The sequence below is a fragment of the Myotis lucifugus genome, unplaced genomic scaffold, assembly GCF_000147115.1.
Source record: "Myotis lucifugus unplaced genomic scaffold, Myoluc2.0 scaffold_0, whole genome shotgun sequence".
Taxonomy (NCBI): Eukaryota; Metazoa; Chordata; class Mammalia; order Chiroptera; family Vespertilionidae; genus Myotis; species Myotis lucifugus.
The window spans coordinates 8,029,330-8,049,524 of NW_005871048.1; the positions used below are offsets into that span (position 1 = coordinate 8,029,330).

General features: G+C 37.5%; 1 protein-coding gene across 5 annotated transcripts in view; it reads right to left on the reverse strand.

Moving 5' to 3' along the window:
* The window catches only part of PRR16 (proline rich 16), a 230,346-nt gene that overhangs the window by 103,734 nt on the left and 106,417 nt on the right, over positions 1 to 20,195 (reverse strand). For 2 of the 5 annotated variants that reach the window (XM_023744517.1, XM_023744555.1), the window contains exon 2: positions 19,798 to 19,875. The exons of the other annotated variants lie outside the window; for them this stretch is intronic. In XM_023744517.1, coding sequence (XP_023600285.1) covers positions 19,798 to 19,875 — 78 coding nt within the window. The remainder of the gene's footprint in view (positions 1 to 19,797; positions 19,876 to 20,195) is intronic. 5 annotated transcript variants of the gene reach the window in all.

Genomic DNA, 20,195 nt, shown 5'->3' on the forward strand with positions numbered 1-20,195 from the left:
CCGCCCGATTGCCTGCCACTTGTTCATCTCAAGTGTGATGTCTTTGTGAAAATAAAGTTAGAATACTTTATATATGTTTCCGCCATCTCTTCCATCAACGTAATCGGGGACCATTTGATACTCACCCAAGGGTATTTATGGTGATTCCGAGAGACTGGAAGAGGGAGAGAGAGAAAAACATTGATGAGAGAGAGAAACATCTATCGAATGCCTCCCACACTCACCCTGACCAGGGATCTAATCCATAATCCAGGTATGTGCCCTGACCAGTAATCAAACCCACAACCTTTCGATGTATGGGAGAATGCTCCAACCAACTGTACCACACTGGCCTGAGTGGGAATACCAATTTAAGTATCTTTTGTTAAAACACTGTTATTGTTTTTTAACTTTAAAAAATTATCTTTAATGTTTAAAGCATTACAATAAAAAGTATTTTCTCCACATTGACCCCCTCCACTACACTCCTGCCCCCACCCAGGCCTTCACTGCACTATTGTCTCTCTCTCTCTCTCTCTCCATATATATATATATATATATATATATATATATATATATATATATATATTCCCCCCTTTGATTAATCTCTCCCTGTGTCCTCCCCTTCCCTCTGAAATTCATCAGTCTGTTGCATGCTTCAATGTGTCTGGATCTATTTTGTTCATCAGTTTATTATAACAAAACCAAATTTTCACAAACTAAAAAAAATCCACTAAATTAAATGTCCATCAACACCAAAAGGACATGGATATACACAGCGTAGCCCTTAAAAAAATGATGGAGAAAGGTCTACATGTACAGGTATGGCTGACATAGGAAGATGGAGAAGTTGTATTTTTAAGCAACAGCAAAAATACAGAACAGTGCATACACTGTGATCACGGTTACTATGAAAATCATTCATGAACATTCTGCGTTGGAGACGAATATATCATTCTTCCAAAATTCTAACACTTTTACCTCAGCCTTGAAAGAAATTCACTATTGTATTAAGCACTAGATGATGCAATTAGTTTGCATTTAAAGTCCATGTTGTACATAGAAAATGAAAATAACATGCAAATATGCACATATAATAGCATTACAATCACACTCAATTCAAAGTGATGCTTATATTATAAAATACTGGAGGGAGCATGTGTTACTGAGACTAGACTTAGAGAAGGAATATTTATGTCCCTAATGTTGAGCATATGGATACTGAACAGATTGTATATTTAACCCTACCTCCGAATATCCCTTGTTATGCTGCATTTGTATGCATTGCTAAATTTCATTAAGTCAAATAACTTATGTTGAAAATTCTGAAAATAATACATTTTAAAAGAAAAAAAGTGTGTATGTGTCTGTATGAAGATGTGTGTGTGTGTGTGTGTGTGTGTGTGTGTATGTGAGAATCTTCCTAAAGGATTTTCATAGTAACCTTGATCCTACTGTTCTGTATTTTTACTGTTGCTTAAAAATAGAGCTTCTTGATATTTCTATGTCAGCCATATCAGTACATGCAGACCTTTCTACATCAATTTTTAAGAGCATGCACTGAATATAAAACCTTCCATAAGACAGTAGGATAAACTTCAGGAGTGATAATGTTCTGGGATTTTGGAATACAATGAAAAATATGCTTGCAATGTAAAGAAATGTATACTTTTTTATATATCTTTTTGTATTTCAATTTTTAGCATGTGTACACGCTTTTAAAGATCACAATATACATTGTTAGAGAAACAAAGTTATTATAGAAATAGGACAGAAATGCTGTAAGATTTAGGAAGGGGTATCAAGGGCATAGATCATCTCTTTGATGTTGGCCTAGGTTTATGGTGAATATACTTCTATAAACAATTATATTTCAAATATTCGATACTGCAGATAAAACAATCAACATCAATATAGTTATTTAATGTCACCAGTAATGATGCTCTCTCTCCAGTTCCCTATAAACAGGGCCATATCATGTTCTATTTCTCACATGCAGGTGCTTCTTATGGTTGCCTAACTGCTCAGACAACTGTAATCACTCATCACCTTATCCTTCATGTCATAGCCTGGAGGACCTTTCTAAAGTGAAAATTTCCTTGGCTTAAACCTCTTCATGGACCTTCCCCAGTGTCCAGACACATCCTAAACTCCTATACAATGCTATGCATTTCCCCATAACGAATTCTCCTTCCTACCTCAGTAAAGAACACCTGAAAGTTAACTGGGCACATGGCCATCCTCTCCCCAAAGTCTACACTATCTAGTCTCCAGTGTACCTAGTAGATGTGATATACAATGTAGGCCGAGACAATGGAAGGTATGTAATGGGTACAACTTCTAGGAAGTATCCTTAAGGGAGGGGTTTTGTGAGCTACTGCCCTTTCCTACTTTCAGCTGGTTGGAATGCTGAGTCCATGACCGGACCAGAATGTGGAAGCTACACATTGACAATACACTGTTATTTTCTTTATATGAGAAAAAAGTAAACTTCTAACTCATTTTAACTCCTGTTACTTTAAGAATTAGTCCTTTAGTTAAACCTAATCCAAATAAATACAAAACATCCTCCATGATCTGGTCTCTTCTTGTCTTTTTAACTTCATATTTTATCACTCCTACAATTGCATTCTGCATTGCAACTAGTATACCTAACCACTTCCAAGAGCATGTCATGTTACTTCTTCCTTCTATCCATAATTAGTATAAGCTGGACCCTGTGTCTGAAATGTTTTACTCCTGCCTCTATTCAACCTCTGTTCCTTTGCATGGAGACTAGACAATGGGTTCACTAGTTGAAGACAAAATTAGTCTCCCCCCAACCCTCAGTACATAATATATTTTTTGACCCAGTTACTCCAAAAAAATTCAGAAAAATCCTAGCACTAAAGAAAAATCTTAATATATATCTCTTCCCCACTGGCCTAGAAGGGAAAAACAGGGAGAAAGAATTTAAAAGAGATAATGGAGAGAAAAGGTTAACCTCAAATACTATTAAGAATATCTTCAGAGGTAGGGAGAACATATTATATCCACTAGAAAGGAATATTGTCCTATAAAATATATAATAAAAACAAAATAGGGCTCTCATATACTAAACATTTTATTGCCATATTTAAAACTCCAGTAAAAGGGTTGGAATATAAAATTCCAGAAAGTTGGACAAAATGACTGGAATGGAAAATAGGGGGAAAAAGATGTAAAAATTTGTGCGATCAACTGGGGATATCCTATAATCAACTTCTAGGAATTATCAGAAAGATAAAAGAAAGAAATGAGGAGGGAGAATTATCAAACATAATATGTGAACACATCTCAAACAGTAAATGATACTCAGTATATACTTACTGAAGTATGCATGTAGTCATTCTTTGTATCATTTTTACCAATAATAATTACTGATCACATATAACCTGTCAGAATATATGCTATTCACTGGCTAGAAAAGATGAATAATAGAATGTTTCTGCTCCATAATCTTATTCTGTTGAAGAATATAGGATTTAGCCCGGCCACAGTGGCTCAGTAGTTGAATGTCAACCTATGAACCAGGAGGTCATGGTTCGATTTCTAGTCAGGGCACATGCCTGGGTTGCAGGCTCTATCCCCAGGGTAGGGCATGCAGGAGGCAGCCAATCAATGATTCTCTCTCATCATTGATGTTTCTATCTCTCTCTCTCCCTCTCCCTTCTTCTCTGAAATCAATAAAAATATATTTTACAAAAGATAGGCATCTAAAGATTATAATTACAATAAAATGACTAAGTATAGGAGTAAAAGTGAGAGTACAGGAAAGATACCTAACCCATCCTAGTGTCACTTTGGAATTTAACAACATAAAACTTATGTGTTACATTTATGAATTAATAATGTACTGTTCCTTACTTTTCATTTTACTTTAAATCATTTCCCATAAAATGCACTTTAATGTTTAATTTAATACTAAAAATAACCATTTATGATCTATGTCATCCAATGTCACTAAACAAAATCAAATAATCCCACTGTGTGTGTGGTTTTTTTTATTTAAGTAAAACATATACAGACAAATATAAGAATTCTGAGTATGGCTCAATGAGTTTCTCAAGCTGAACACAGCCATGGGGACCAACTCATAGGCTAATGACTCTGAATATCACCAGTATCCCAGTAATCCCTTGTGTCCCATCTGGTCATTTCCCTCCCCCAAGTGAAACCATTTTCCTGACTTTCCAATAGCATGACTCAGCTTTACCTATTTCTGAATTTTATAAAAACTGAATCATATCCAAGATGCACTCTTGTACTTAGCTCCTTTGGCTGAATATGAGGATGTAGGATATTTCCATATTGTTAGATTTACAGTTTTATTTTAAATAACATTTAAAAAATATGTTTTTATTGATTTGAGAGAGAAACACTGGTGTAATAAAGAAGCATGGATCGGCTGCCTCTTGCATGTCCCCTACTGGAGATCAAGCCCGCAATCTGGACATACGTCCTGATGGGAATCGAACCACCAATCTTTTGATGCATGGGTCTATACTTAATCAAATGAGCCATAATGGCCAGGGTTTAAATAACCTTTTTTAAAAAACATTTTTAGATTTACTGAATTTTTATAAAAATAGTAAAGAGAATTACTATACACCCACATTCAGTTTTACTTATTATTAGAATATTAAATTAGTATGGCACATTTGTCACAATTAATGAACCAATATTAATATATTATTGTTCACTAAAGCTTATATTTTCCTAAAATTTCAGAGTTGTCCCTAATGTCTTTTTTCTGTTGCAGGGTCCCATCCAAGACACTACATTACCTATAAGCATCATGTCTCCTTAGGCTGTCTTGGTTGTTAAGACTTGCCCTGTTTTTTTGTTTTGTTTTGTTTTGTTTTGACTTTGACAGTTCTGAGGATTATTAGTCAGGTATTTTGTGGAATGTCACTTAACTGGGATTTGTCTGATATTTTCCTCATGGTTAGACTAAGGAGATGTGTTTTGGGGAAAAAGACTGCAGAGGTAAAGTGCCATTGTTACCACATCACATACAGGGGACTCACTATCAATATGACTATCACTGTTGATCTTAAGCTGAATAACTTGGCTTCAGGTAGCATTTGTCAGGTTTCTCCACTGTAAAATTATCCTCCCCCCCTCTTTCATACCCTACTCTTTGAAAGAAAATAATATATAGTATTAAATAACAAGCTATGCTACTCAAAGCACAGCATCTTAAGTACTCTACTACCTAGAAACCTACCCGAAAGGACATTTACCACAGGTCCAATATATGATCTCCACGTAGAAATCCAGAAGAATCATTGTCTTTACTCACTACAACATGCTGCCTCTTCAACCCACATTCCCTGACAACAGAACAAAACAACATGCAATGCCTGCTTCTGATATCTACAATTCTGTTGTTATGTTATGTTTCTCTTGGTCTTCCCATTGCTAATTCATTCTTCTTTTACTTATATTTTAATGTCATCTCAATTCTCATTTGTAAGTATTTATTCAATTCCATTAATCTTTCCTTCAGCAAAAAAAAAAAAGGATCCATGTCTTGTTTTCATAATAGGCTATAAACAGAGCCAAGTAATCTGCAATTTTAAAGAGAACAGAAAAGGTACTGGTGTTGGAGATGATGAAAATATCCAGCATGCTCCAGAGATGACGAGACATGCAAATGTTGGCCAGGCATAGTCAGAAGAGAGCCACAGGGATAAATACTTGGTTTTAGTCAACAGCCAGCTTTAGATGAATAGGTGGTGGTTGAGATGAATCTTTTCACTGTAAATGAAAGTCATGTAAGAAGGCTTTCTATCAAAGGTCTCATTTCAAGTTATTTAAATTCCCCTATGGTTTATGAACTCACAATATAAACCAACTGAAGTACATAAACCAGCAACATTATTTTACTACATGAAATACCTTCAATGACAATGTCCTATCTGAGAAATACAGGAACTGAAATGCCTTTCCAAATGCCAGGGCAAATGAAGAATATGACTATGCATCATGAAAAATGAAGTAGGCCTCGTTCTAAGCTCAAAAGTTTATGAAATATTTTAACCCAAGAGGTAACAGTAAATGAAAATATGCAATTCAATTTTCTGTTGACTCAGGTGTAAATGCAATGGCTACCTCTTAAATGTTCCAGAAAACACTGCACTCCTTGTGTGCACTAACCTAGCCCATCTATCTACCCAATACATCTTTAATCCCATCAGGCACCTTATTACAAATGTGGACAAAATTAAACATCATTCATTACAATATGTTTGACATTTTCCAAACTTCTTGTTCTTAGCATACTTAGGTATTTCCTTTTGACTTTTTCCCTCATCAGCCCTGCTATAAATATCAGCACTTTCCAGGGGATTGATATTTCATATATTGGAGTCAAATAAAAACAATAGCCAGCATTTATTGAATGCTTACCCTGTGTCTGGACTTGAACTAAGTACATTATTTCAATGAGTCTTAATTATGAGGAAGTTATTATCATTCCTATTCCCCCAAAATAGAAATTGAAGATGAGAGAAGTTAGGTAACTGGCACGAGTACTCACGTAGCTAGTAATAGAATGTCCAAGTTTGAAACCCAGGTCTCTGAGTTCTAACCAAGGATTTCTAGGGCCTCAGCTAAAATGATTTAGCTCCAAGGCTATCGCCCCACCCACCACCACGTCATACAGGTTTTCGGAAGCCCTATCTGGGAAAGAGGTAGGGCTCTTCTGAGCTTACAGTGAGGGGTAATTGGTCCATTTTACACTTTGGGGACATATTCTGTAATATTCATCAAGTTCTCAATAAAAATATTTAAAATAAATTTTAATGTTATAAAAGAGTAATCACTAAAGGTATACTTTATGACTCACTTTACTAAATATTTATAGTATTTTGACCAAAACAAAGAATCTTTTTTTAACCATGTTTTCATTTTCCAACACCATTAAGTCTAAATGACTTGTGTTCACAGTACAATCACATAGAGAAGAGAAAGTATGGACCAGCTGGAGACTGGGCAGACTCTCTTCAAATGCCTTAAATTTACTACTAAGCTAAAGAAGCCGAAAGAGGAAGTTTCATATATAATGTATGAATCATAATTGGTTTTAAAATGACAATGTAAGTTTTTATTTTGTTTTTACCTATATATTTCTTATTGCGTTCAACCACTTTATTATCAACAAACTTACATCTGAATTCTAATTCTGTTTTAAAAATGAAGGAACATAGCTCTATTTTAATAGTATCTTTATTTTTGAAATTAATTTAACTCTAGTTATAATAACTCAAGAAGCAAGTTACAGTATTTGTTCATGTCAGAAATATTTACTAATGACCCACTAGAGGCTGAAAGACTACGCTAGGTCTTGAGAAATCAACAATGAAAGCCTAGTTACTGACCTCAATATTTTAGAGAAACAGATGTGAAAGCAAGAGTCACAATGCAATATGCTACTGAGGTGAAGGTAAAATGCAGTGGGAACACGTAGAAAGGGAAGTTTTAGTGTGCCTAGAGGTGAGATGTGGTCGTGTGACAAAGAACAGATGACACTCACTGAGCAGATGATGACTAGTCAGTTTCTTGGAGTTCTTGTCAGAGGGTCACAATCTAGACAGAGGGACCAGTGTTTAGGGATAGAGAGTCATATTAGAGCTCAGCATGTCTGTGAAGTAGCCACAATTCAATGTGATTGCAGAATTACGTGTAAAGGTGCACAGTGTGGGAAATGAGTCTGAACAGGTAGATAATTAAGGGTTTGTAGGTAACCCAAGGGAGCTTATAATTTTTTCTATAGATTGATGATTTTCAAGCTGCATGTTCTGTTCTGCAGATACACTGCGGTCCCTTAGGTCACTTAGCGAGGCATACTGGGAAGAGCTGAGATCAGGGCTCTCTATGTCCCATCCCATTCACTGAACTTCACATCTAATCAACTCCATGTAACTGAGATATTACATAAAATATACTAGTAATTGAAAGAAAATTCTGTTGACCAAAAAAAAAAACACACCACATGTGTGAAGAACAGTGTTATGGGAAATAGGCCACTGTTGAAGAATTTTTAACAGGGAAATGACAGGTTCAGATTTGCAGATCAAAAGGATGATTTGGTGGCTGATGGGGCTGAGACTGAATAGCAAGGATGCTGTTCCAATTGTCCAGGTGAGAAATGACAACAACCTGCAGGGACTAAAGAACAAAGGAAGGGATAAATAGTAGAGAGGTTTTGGAAGGTAGAACAAGCAGGAACTGGTGACTGACTAGATGTGAAAGGTGAGGCGGAAAGAAAGCATAGGGAAGGTATTAGCATTTCTGGTTGGAGTACAGCTGTGGGCAGTATAAGGGATACCTAAAGAGGGATAGAGTTGAAGGATGGAGCCAAGAACAGTAGAGAACAGATGTACTCATCATTTAACATACTGGGCTTGAGGTTCTGGAACTACCAGATAAATATCTACACTAATAAAAGAGAAACATGGTAATTAGCGTACGACCGCTACCCTTTTCATTGGCTAATCAGTGAGTATATGCAAATTAACTGACAACCAAAATGGTGGCCGGCAGCCATGCACTGAAGCGAGCAGGGAGACTTGCTTGCTCCAGTGACTGCGGACTCCAACGTTCCCCGCCTAACTTGCCGCCTTCTCAGCTGCAACTCTAAGCAACTATGTACTATGTTGCAAATAAGAAGCTAAACAAAACCCCAGAAACCAGCCGGACTGAAAGCCAGCCAGACCGCAACATTGTATCAATGTTTTCAGCAGCGAGGCCTCAGAGCTAAAGCTGGCCCAGAATAAAAAAAAAAGAAAAGAAAACAAGGAGCGGTTGGAAGCTTCAGTCACTCACCAGCTGGAAAACAGCCCTCAGCCCCTCACCCAGACTGGCCAGGCACCCCAGTGGGGACCCCCACCCTGATCCAGGACACCCTTCAGGGCAAACCAGCCAGCCCCCACCCGTGCACCAGGCCTCTATCCTATATAGTAAAAGGGTATTATGCCTCCCGGCACTGGGATCAGTGGAGCAGTGAGGCTCCCGGCACCAGGATCAGCGTGACAGGGGGCAGCGCCCAAACCCCCTGATCGCCCTGCGGCTCTGTGTGTGACAGAGGGCGGGGCCACAACCTCCCTATCTGCCCTGCCCGATCCCCTGATTGCCTTGTGGCTCTGTGTTTGACAGGGTGCAGCGCACCAACCCCCTGATCGGCCCTGCTCTGTGTGTGACAGGGTACGGAGCCCCAACCAGGGTACGGAGCCCCAACCCCCTGATGGCCCTGCTCTGTGAGTGACAGGGGGCAGCGCCCCAACCCCCTGATCGGCCCTGCTCTGTGAGTGACAGGGGGTGGCGCCGCAACCTCCCCATCAACCCTGCCTTGAGTGTGACAGGGGGCGGTGCCCCAACCCCCCAATCGGCCCTACCCTGAGCGTGACTGAGGGTGGCATCGCAATCTCCCGATCCACCCTGCTCTGTGCATGACGGGGCGGCGCCCCAACTCCCAATCAGCCCTGCTCTGAGCCTGACCAGGGGCTGCATTTAGGAATGGGGCCTCCCTTCTCCCACCTGGGAGCAGACTTAAGCCAGCAGGTCGTTATCTCCCGAGGGGTCCCAGACTGCGAGAGGGCACAGGCTGGGCTGGGGGACCCTCCACCCCCCCCCCCCCCGAGTGCACAAATTTTTGTGCACCGGGCCTCTAGTAATTAATATAAGAAGGATGTTAGCCTTGAGCTCAGGATTGAAAATGCCTATGGATTCAAGTTAATGCTCTCCTTAGTTTAGTGATGGAGAGTGAAGCTGCATATGGATGATTTGTGCCTGGCACATTTTTCAGAGACAACAGGGGCATTTACTTATATTTGCTGTTTTCATTTGAAGGAATGAAAGTCAACAAGAACAGAAAAAAAACCCAGGTGTTCCTTCATAGTCAAGAGCAGATGGATAGATGTCTATAAGCCTGGATGGTGTTCAATTTCCTCTCTATTGTCATAGATAGTGTTCTCCTGTAGGAACACTGCTTGAGGATTATTCCTCATTTCAGGTGGGATAAAGGACAGTGTGAAACTATGAAAATATTCCCTGAAAATAGGGTTCTCTTTTTATCATAGAAAGTCTGGAGAAATTGTTAAAGAAAAGAACAAGAAAAAACATTTTCTTCCCTTCCCCATGCATTTTTTAGAAACTGTATAGTACTCACACATTTCTGCTGTCACTTATCTAACTGCATTATAACTATGGCTTTTGTTTGTTGCAGTCATTCATCAGTTAGCTCCATCAGACCAGGTATTGTAAGTCTTGGGTACAATGGCTGAGTCTCCAGCTGATACACACTACATGGCACATAGTTCTCAGTAAACATTTGATGGTTGAATGAAGTCAGGAGGATATATAAATATTTCTGCATATAGAAGACAGGTCAGAATCTCCTCAGCATCAGCATAATTCTCCACTAGGTGAAAATTTGGTTTAGTTCCTCATCCTCACCATTTGTCTTTGTTTACTTGTTTGATAATACATCTTTCCTCCTTCCCCATCTCTACCTCTACTGTTCCTCTGGTTGCCAGGGCATTCGTCTTACAATGGCCCCTTTATTTTAAATTTTAGGCAATGGATATTTCTCTCACTCGCTGCTTCTAGTTCCTGCAGGAAGTCAGCCAAGTAACTGACAGCCAATTCATAGATTGCCAATTTCCAGAATGGCAAAGTGAAAACTGCCCAACCTATAAGCAAGCCCAACCTTAAGGTTAAAGCCCAACAGTGGTAGTGCGGGTGAGACTCAGAGGGCCAGAGGAGAAGAGCTGGGTTTGTTCTTCTTTGTCTCGTTTGCTTTGTTTTGAGAGTAGTGAGGTCACTTGACAGTACTATATGACTACTTTTCAATAAGGATGAAAGGGCTGGCCAAATGTTGTCCTCTGAAGAAAACGGCAATAAAATTCATGTTCTACATTTGGCCCACATCCTTGTGCTCCATTCACAGACACATGCAACCATTCTAAATGTAATTCCAGTTCTCTGTCCATGTGTACGTAGTTAGTTAGTGCATAAATAAAGCACAGTCTTTTCTAATATTCTGCTGTCTTCTAAACTGCTGTTGGTGAATTACCAAGCTATTATGCAGCTCTAGAATGACTGCCTTCACAAAACCTTTATGTGCGCCTGTGTTGTGTTTCTCTTTCCATATGGTATCAAGTATGTTTGCATTAATGTCATTAATGCAAAAATCCTTGTAATATTTATATGTCACTGATGTGAAGTCAGTAATGTTGATTTTAAATAACAGTAAAGATATTTTAAGGTGAAGAAGTAGGAGAATCAGGAAAGCTACTGTCATTTTGGGTCTTTGGATTTTGAACATATAGAAAGCAATTCTATAGAATTTTTCACTGAGCTTAATCAGTCAAACTACAGAAGAAAACAGAATGTAATATATACACTGATATGTTACAAAAGGAAGCAAAATGTTCTTCCGATTCATTAGAACTTTAATTTCATTTTTATAATCTTCTTGCTATAAAATTTATTATAACTAACGTTTATTTGTTTCTAAAATGTGAGTTAAAAAGCAATAATAACTAACAGACTAAATTAATATTAAAATGATAAAAATAGATTAACTGGATCAAAAAGAATAATTATCGAATATCCTATATAATAAAAGGGTAATATGCAAATTGACCCTAATGGTGGAACAACCAGAATGAACGCTTGACCAGTCACTATGAGGTGCACTGACCATCTTTCAGTCCCTTTCCCCAGCCGGCAGGCTCCCATTGTCCAATGGAAAATGCGGAACTAGGGGTGGGTGGCAGGGTACATGGACGGTGCCAGGCCAAGGCCCCTGCCCCGCTGGTTGCCCCACACACAGAGGGCAACCCGCGGAGGGGGTAGGGCCAGCAAGCAGGTGGGAATGGCCGATTTCTTGGTCCCTCCCCCCAGCCGGCAGGCTCCAATCGCCTGATAGCAAACAGGGAACAGGGGGGTGGTAATGGCAGGAGGCGGGGCTGGCTGTGGGCAGCCAGGGAAGATGGCCCTAATTGCAGGTCAGGCCTAGGGACCATATCCATGCATGAATTTCATGTGCTGGGCCTCTAGATGGTCAATAGATAAACATTATGTGTCAAATGGCTAAGCACAAAAAAAGTCACTTGCTGATGATAAATATCATTCATTTGCTTGTTCTGAGTTTGTGTAAGGCACAGATGCTGAGTTATGTCACTAGATACTGAAGTTTGAAATAAAATCTGTTGCTTTTCCATAACAAAAGTGATTTCAGAATTCCTTAAAGTTAGCTGCATAGATAAAATCTTGGCTTCAATTCTATGAAAGATGTGTCTCAATTCCTCTAAAATAACTTATTTCATTGGGATTGGAGTATTTGTCACTAATTGGATAATTTTTATTTTGAGGTCAGGATTTATAAACAGAATAATAAAAATGTTTGTCCCTTTTCTTCCTAACTAGCTAAATAAAGAACTATGTAGACATATAGAGGTAGAGATATTTTAAAGGTAATTAGCACATAATAGGCTGCATGTGTGTGTATATGTGCATGTGTGAAGTAAGACAGTGTAGAGAAGCATTTCAGAGTTAAACTGTGAAACCAGACTGCAGATAACCTGGTTGTAAATCTCAGCTTCCTTATCTCCTACCTATATAACTTTGAGAAGGACCAGGACCTTTCAGAGTGCCTTGCCTTTCATAGGATTATCACAGAATTTCATAGACTTGTTAGAATTCAATGAATAAATAAATGGAAAAATCTCAGAAGTGTGCCTACTTTACTGTGTTATTAAATTATAGATGACAATGACTGAAATTCTTCTAGCCTATATGTGTCATGAATTATCCTTAAGTATTATCAAAATAACTGCTTAGCTTTTAGATACAGTTGTTTTAAAATGTCACCATATTATAACTTCATGACTGATTTTGGTGAAATAACATGTCTTTAGTGCCATTTCTATATGTATTTTTAAAAGGTTAGTATGATGCCTGCCACCACTGAAGGAGGAATTCAAGAATTAATGAAACTACCTAAAATAACTAAGAAGGAGGGTGGCATATTATTACAGTATCAATATTTCTTTTCCTTAATGCGTTACTCTGCATGCATTTTAAGAGCAAACCCACAACAGTACTGTCAAATCAGAGTTCTCTTTAAGGGAGGTCTTTTAAAAAAGTGTGTGGGAGAGAGTGAACTGAAAGCAGAAAAATAGGAAGACATAAAGATAGAGGAAGTAGATACATCTACTAAGAAAAAAATTATAAGAAAAGCAATACTCAAATGTAAATTACTTCCCTTCCAATCTATTTCTTTTCATGCTCAGTCGAAAATGAGTACTTCAGGTCTATCTTATGTATGTGCATATATACTAGTAACCCGGGCTCTTGGTATGCTCCAGAATCAACTTTAAAATATCAGCTCTTATTTCACTGTGGTGCTCTATAAAGATGAGGTTGCCTCTATTTTGAGTCCAGTAAATTCCTTCTGAACTTTAATGTTTTAAATAAATATTTACTATCAGCTTATTCTATTGTCACTGGCTTCTTTATGATAAAAGTCAACTCCTAACATTAAAAATCAGTTTATCTGTGTGTAAGTCCTGAATGTTTATAGAAAATATAGCTAAGCAACTAAGGAATATGGGAGACTTCTGTTTCTCACAATATAGTATACCAGACTAGATAGAGTAGAAAACATGAAACTTCTCTAAAATGTATTTTTAGATTCGATAAAACAGGAAAGGGACTGTCCAAGTACTAGACACAGAAATGTAAGCCCATGAGATGGTGCAAAAGCAAACTTAGTGCTGGGGAGGAAGGTAATTGTTTGGGATTTGACACTCACCTGCATCCATCAGAATCCTGGAAGAGCTGTACGCTCTGTGAAGGGGTAAGTAAGAAATGTCTATATTATAAGACACAGGCGTTTTTCTGTACTGTGGATGCAGGAAAAATAAAATTCTTTCCCCCCCAGGAAGTTTTTAAAAACTTTGCCTGAGTTTGGAATTAAAATTTATAGAATCTGAACATTGTGGCAACCCCAGGAATAGGAATCATAAAGGCCTGTCTAGCAATGAGCTAGTGATACTATCTGGCAGAAGTAGAGGCAAGTTTGGTCTTAAGAGATTTTAAAGATTTAGATGACCTTATAATTAAAAAGTGACAAAATATATAAGGAAATAACTCACTATGATTGAGACTTAGCATGAAGAATAAACAATACAAATAAAAACCCAAGCACTTAAGATAATAAAAATAGATTTAACTGTGACATAAGTATTTTTAAAGTGACTAATGGCATACATTAAAAAATAGAGTAAGATACTGTGTATAAGTGCAAGTAAACTTCTAAGCAGGTTAAACATCAGATTAGACACAGATAAAGAGGAAATAGTGAACTAGAAAACAGATGAGGAAATAGAGCAGAGTAATATGAAGATTTCGAAAAATTAAAAAGTGGTTAAGATATATAAATTATAGAATAAGAAGGAACAACATATAATAAAAGTTCTCAGTGGAAAGGGTCAGAGAAAGAGAATTAAATTAATGAAAATAGCAATAGGTTAGTAAAAGAAAGAATGGCTAAGAATTTGTCGGAATTGATGGGAAAACTTGAATCCTCTTATAAAAGGGAAAAAAATAAGATGTGAGAATGATTTTAAAAAGATCACTTTCGGGATCATCATAATGAAATGGCCAATGACCAAAGCATATAGAAGACCTTGAAAACAAACAGAGAGAAAAGACAGATTAAATGAGAAAGACTGAGAGTGAGGCAGACAGCTGATTTCAGACTTCTCAATTGCTACAGTAGAAACTAGAAGACAATGGGTTGATGTTATTAAAAGGATGAGTGAAAGTAACTGTTTGCCTGAAATCTATGTCCAGTAAGTCATTATCTAAAATGAAGGATAAATGTTTTTCAAATAAAAATCAAAGAGACTTCTACTGCCTGTCTGTAGCTAAATAAATAAAGGATGTACTTTAGGAATATGTAAACTGAGTCAGAAAGGAGTGTGAAGCAATGGTGAGCAAATAAACTGGGAAGTAGAGCAGTAAATCTAAACATGCATTGCTAGTATAAAACAATAAGTATAACAGTGACTACTTTAGGCATATAAACCAAGGCAAGTCTAAAATATTGAACAGTAAGGCAGTGAGAAGAATTAAAACATTCTAAGATCCTCTTATTGGTCAAGAGACATCTAGAAATACTTTTATGCATGTTAAATTTGCATTTTAGATATATGCACTTGCAACAATCACGCATGCATGTTAAAAATTGAATGTAGTCTCCATAAAAAACAAAAGAAGAAAAAAGCATGTATTTCAAAAAAGTTGAGGGAATTCAACAATGAAAATCAGAGGTTCTTGACTTTAAGATGCTTACTGTTGGGTGGGAAAGACAGAGACGAAATTTCATACAACAGAAGATAAAATCTGCTTTATCCTAGAGAAATCTAATCTCTCTTGCCCACATTTTAAATCCTTTCCCCTTTACAGCCTAGGGGGAGAAAGAGTTCCAATAAACTTACATGTTTCCTAGACTTTAAAAAGCGCAGTGGTGGGCTCTGCCAAAAACACATAACAGAAACAGAATCCATTATGCAACATATGTGTGGAGAGCTCTAACAAGTGTCTGCAAACTGGCCAATACATGTGCTTTACATTAAGTCTACCCCACTCAGTCTCACTTATATCCAAAAAAATGACTGTCTTAGAAACAAAATAAATGTAACCAGAAAAATGTTTACATAGTTCCCATGCACACTGCTTTCTGAAAAAGATACCCATCTTTGTTCCCTTGCTGTCAGCGCATCGTTTCTGAATGGGAAAAAAACACACACACCATGAAGTGAAAACAGGACGACTGCACATAAAAAACAACACTTCCAGGCTTGATGCTCAGCCTTCCAGGGAACAATCCATCTTCATGAATAAAGAACATAAACTCACAGGATAACAGAACAGTTGAAGAAATGATTATAGGATCCATGTTGCTGTTAAAAGAAGAACTATACACAGCTGAACCAGGACAACAGAAAGGAAATACAATTTAGCAATGTAACTGTACTAAGAATAGGTCAAGAGATATTGTTTCAAACAAAACAAACAGGAAAACACACAAATGGTTCTTTTATTTCTTTAAGAAAGGTACTAAAAAAGGGAGGGAATGGGTTTGTGAGCTTTTGACAAATCTGGCATTAACAGTAAATTGTTGAGTCCGTAAGAAATGGACTGAGATCTAAGGCTTCGAGGCATCAGGAAACGTGCCATTCAGAATATTCCTGGAGAAGAATAACTTGGAGGTACATCGGAGCCAATTCCCTCTTTTGTGAAAGCAGCCGTGTATCTCTGTATGCCAAGCCAGCAAACAGTTAAATAGCCTATTATACTTCCCTAATTTTTTTTTTACAAAGCTGGGAGTCCAGAAATGAAAAATGATGCATTCAGGAACATTATTTTTAAATAGGTATGGTGTATATGGAATCATAATTTTCTCCATCTGTCCAATGTAAGAGGCTTGATAATGCACAACAAAGACTATTACAGTGCATCAGTACCAAGTCACATTTTAAACCCGTACTGCATACAGTTCCAACTTAGCATATGATGTTAAAAGAATCTTATGATAATAATATAACTGCTTATGAACGAAGCTATGATATCTATCAAGCCTCTACAGACTTAATCAGTCAGCACTTATTAATTATCTACTATTTCAATGAGTAGAGAGTATTAGAATGGTTTATGGGTTCTATATGACTAGTATTCAGGAAAACTGAGAAGTAGTAAGCTCACTTCAGCCACTTAAAAGCTACATGATTTGGCTTAATCTTTGTATGCCTTTGTTACCTTATCTGCGAAATGGGGGAAGTGATAAATGAATTCCCTACATATCACCCAAAGTAGAAAAAAGGGAAAATTAAAGGACAGAACATAATGAAGTTGGGTTATCTATATATATAAAAGCCTAAGAGATCGCCACAACCGAAACAACCGAATGGATGACCGAACAGGCTGCCTGGGGTGACCAGGCTGGCAGGAGGGGTTAGTGAGGGCTGACCAAACGACTGAGCAGCAGGCTGCATGGGGCAACCAGGCCAGCAGGGGGGGGGCACTTAGGAGTGGCCAGGGTGGCAGTGGAGGGGCAGTGAGGGGTGACCAGGCTGGCAGGGGGCGGGGGTGGCTGTTGGGGGTGACTAGGTGAGCAGGAAGGGCAGTTGGGGGCGACCAGGTTGGCAAGGGGGGCAGCTAGGGGTGATCAGGCAGGCAGGCAGGTGAGCAGTTAGAAGCCAGTGGTCCCGCATTGTGAGAGGGATGTGGGATCGGGCCTAAACCGGCAGTCGGACATCCCCCAAGGAGTCCTGGATTGGAGAGGGTGCAAGCTGGGCTGAGGGGACCCCCCCCCATGCACAAATTTCATGCACCGGGCCTCTAGTTGGTTATAAAGGGGTATATTAATTACATATCCAGGGTACAGGTAGTGAGTTTCTGCTATACTTTTCAGATATTCTTCTATATATAAGTCTAATACCATGATACAACTTCCATTTAAACATCTTCATCTAGAGACAAACTTTAAATGAAGTACAGAAAATAAATGCCTTTCCAAAGTCAGATGCTCAGCTTATCATATCAAAGTGAAATTATATCAGTACAAAATTTTAAATAAATAAAAACTGCCTATTTTATTGCCAATTTATTTTTCATGCTAGGTATAAAAGTGACTTTTTATCTTTTATTCCAATTTTGAAGAGAGGGCAGAAAAATTTAATATGGATTATACATATTTGAATTTGATTTTCAGCCTGCTTTATCTTTATCACTAAACGATGGTCCAGGATACTAAATCTCTGGGCCATGATCCAGTTTGTTTGCTTTTTAACAGATTTATTGAGGTAAATTTGCATATGATGAAATTTGCCCATTTAAGTGCCCAATTCTGTTTAAGTAAATGATTTTCAGTAAATTTACAGATTTGTGCAACTGTTGCCAAAATCCAGGTTTGGGACATTTCCATCACCACAAAAAAATACCTTTCATGCTCATTTGCAGTCAATCCCTATTACAACCCCTAGTTCCAGGTCACCAATAATCCTCTTTTTTAATCTGTATATTTGCTTTTAATGGACATTTCATATAAGTGGAATTATACATCCTGTGGTCTTTTATATGTGGCTCTTTTTACTTAGCATAATATGTTTGAGGTTCATGCATGTTGTAGCATGTGTCAGTAGTTGGTTACTTGTTATTGCTGAATAATATTCTATTACATAGATATTTTACATTTTGTTTATCTAATTATTATCTGATGGACATTTGGATTGTTTCTATTTTCTGACTATTATGAAAGTATTGTGTGTATATACTGCATTATAGATTAGAATGTCTACAGTAGCATTATGCATATGTATGTGTATAAGTATGTGTATATGTATATGTATGTCTTCAGTGCTTAGGCTTGGGGAAATTGGTACTGAGATACACAAGCCATAACTTTAGACTTTCCAGGTGCTCCCTTATTATTATTCTAAAGTCTCCTGGTGAAGAGAGGCAGGAAGTAGAATTGTTAAGAGCACAGATGCTAGAGTTGGGTTCCTTGGGTTTGTAAACCAGTTTACCAGTAACCAGAACCAATTCTAAGTTAGGCAAGTCACTAATTTCCTTGGTTTTCTTCACTATAGATTGGGGGTAATGACAATCCTTTATACACTTTGAGTGAGGTTAGATGATGCAAACCACACATCCCAGTGTTCATTAGATGTTAACTATTATAATTACAACAGTACATCAAATCACTGTGGAAATAATTTTTAAGAGATTAGTGGTGCTATTAAAATAGAGAGTTTAGAAGATTTCTGAGTCTATTTTCCCACTAAGAGATATATCTCTTACCCTTGCTTAATACAATACACAATCAAGCACAAACACCAGATGGCTTTATATGGAGGGCAGAAATACCGATTTTCTTGTCTGGTCATTTATCCCACAGTTACTGGCTGAGAAAGAATCTTTAGCAACCCTTTGTTTCAAGATGGAGCACCACTGCATCCAGAGACAAGTAGCAGAATTAGGTTTCTATCAACCAATGAACACTCATTCTTTTTGTTATTACGTCCTCTGAACCTGAGACTAGCCACATGACAGGAGAAAAGTAATAGCAAACAAATAGAGAAGGCAATGAAATAGCTTCTCAAGCTTAATTTACTTATTTACCAAATATACATTGTATATTATATGCCAGGAATAGTTCTTATCCAAAAGTAGCAACTCATTTAATCTTCATAACAATCCTATCAACTAGTATTTATTTATTACCTCTAATTTCAGATGAGATAACTGAGGCACAGAGAGGTTGAGTAATTTGGCCAGTGTCACACAGCTAGTAGTACAGAGCAGATTTCCAAACCAGGCAACCTGGCTCCAGTGTTTTGTTTGCTCCTTTATGCTTTGCAACCTCTTTTACTAGAAGAAAGATCTAATAGAAGTAGAACATACTCCCAGGCAAGAAAAGTGGAAGCGTGATCAGTTTTGTTCTGCACACAGATTAATTTTCTTTAATTGTACTACTTGATTAACCTTAAACCACAAGAATAAGCTTCTTTCAAAGATGAGTGAAATGAAGAAGGTAGAATTATACCCTACTTTCATTTTCATCTTAAATGTCCTTATCCAATTTCTATAAATTTAATATTAAACAAGGCAAGCTTTTCAAGTTTATGATAAGGTTCTTCATATGTCCTAATCTGACCATAAGAAAGAATCCCTACCTGACCATAAGAACATTCTCTTCCTTAACAATCATTCTTTCAGTACCTGTGAACTGAGAATGTAGATCCTCTGTGGAGAATAAAAATCCCAGTTGTGAAAAGTATTGCACAATTCATGTTCTTCCTGAAAGACCATGGTGCATATTAACATTTTGAAACCTCTGAATTACAAAAATATTTAGGTATACACTTTTAAGATTTAAAACCTACAGAAAAATTAAATGTAGTTCTACATTAATGTTTTAAAGGCTCTGAAAAGTCCTGATGTATAGTCATCTGACTAAATTTTTATGTAGTTTTTCTCAAAATATTAAAACAATGTTTCTGTTGAAGAAGAAATACACCCAGCAGAATCAGAATTGGCTTTTCCCCTATATAACAACTATTTACCTGTATTGGAAAACACTGCTCTAGAGGTCTAACTAATCCTTAACAAATTAATGC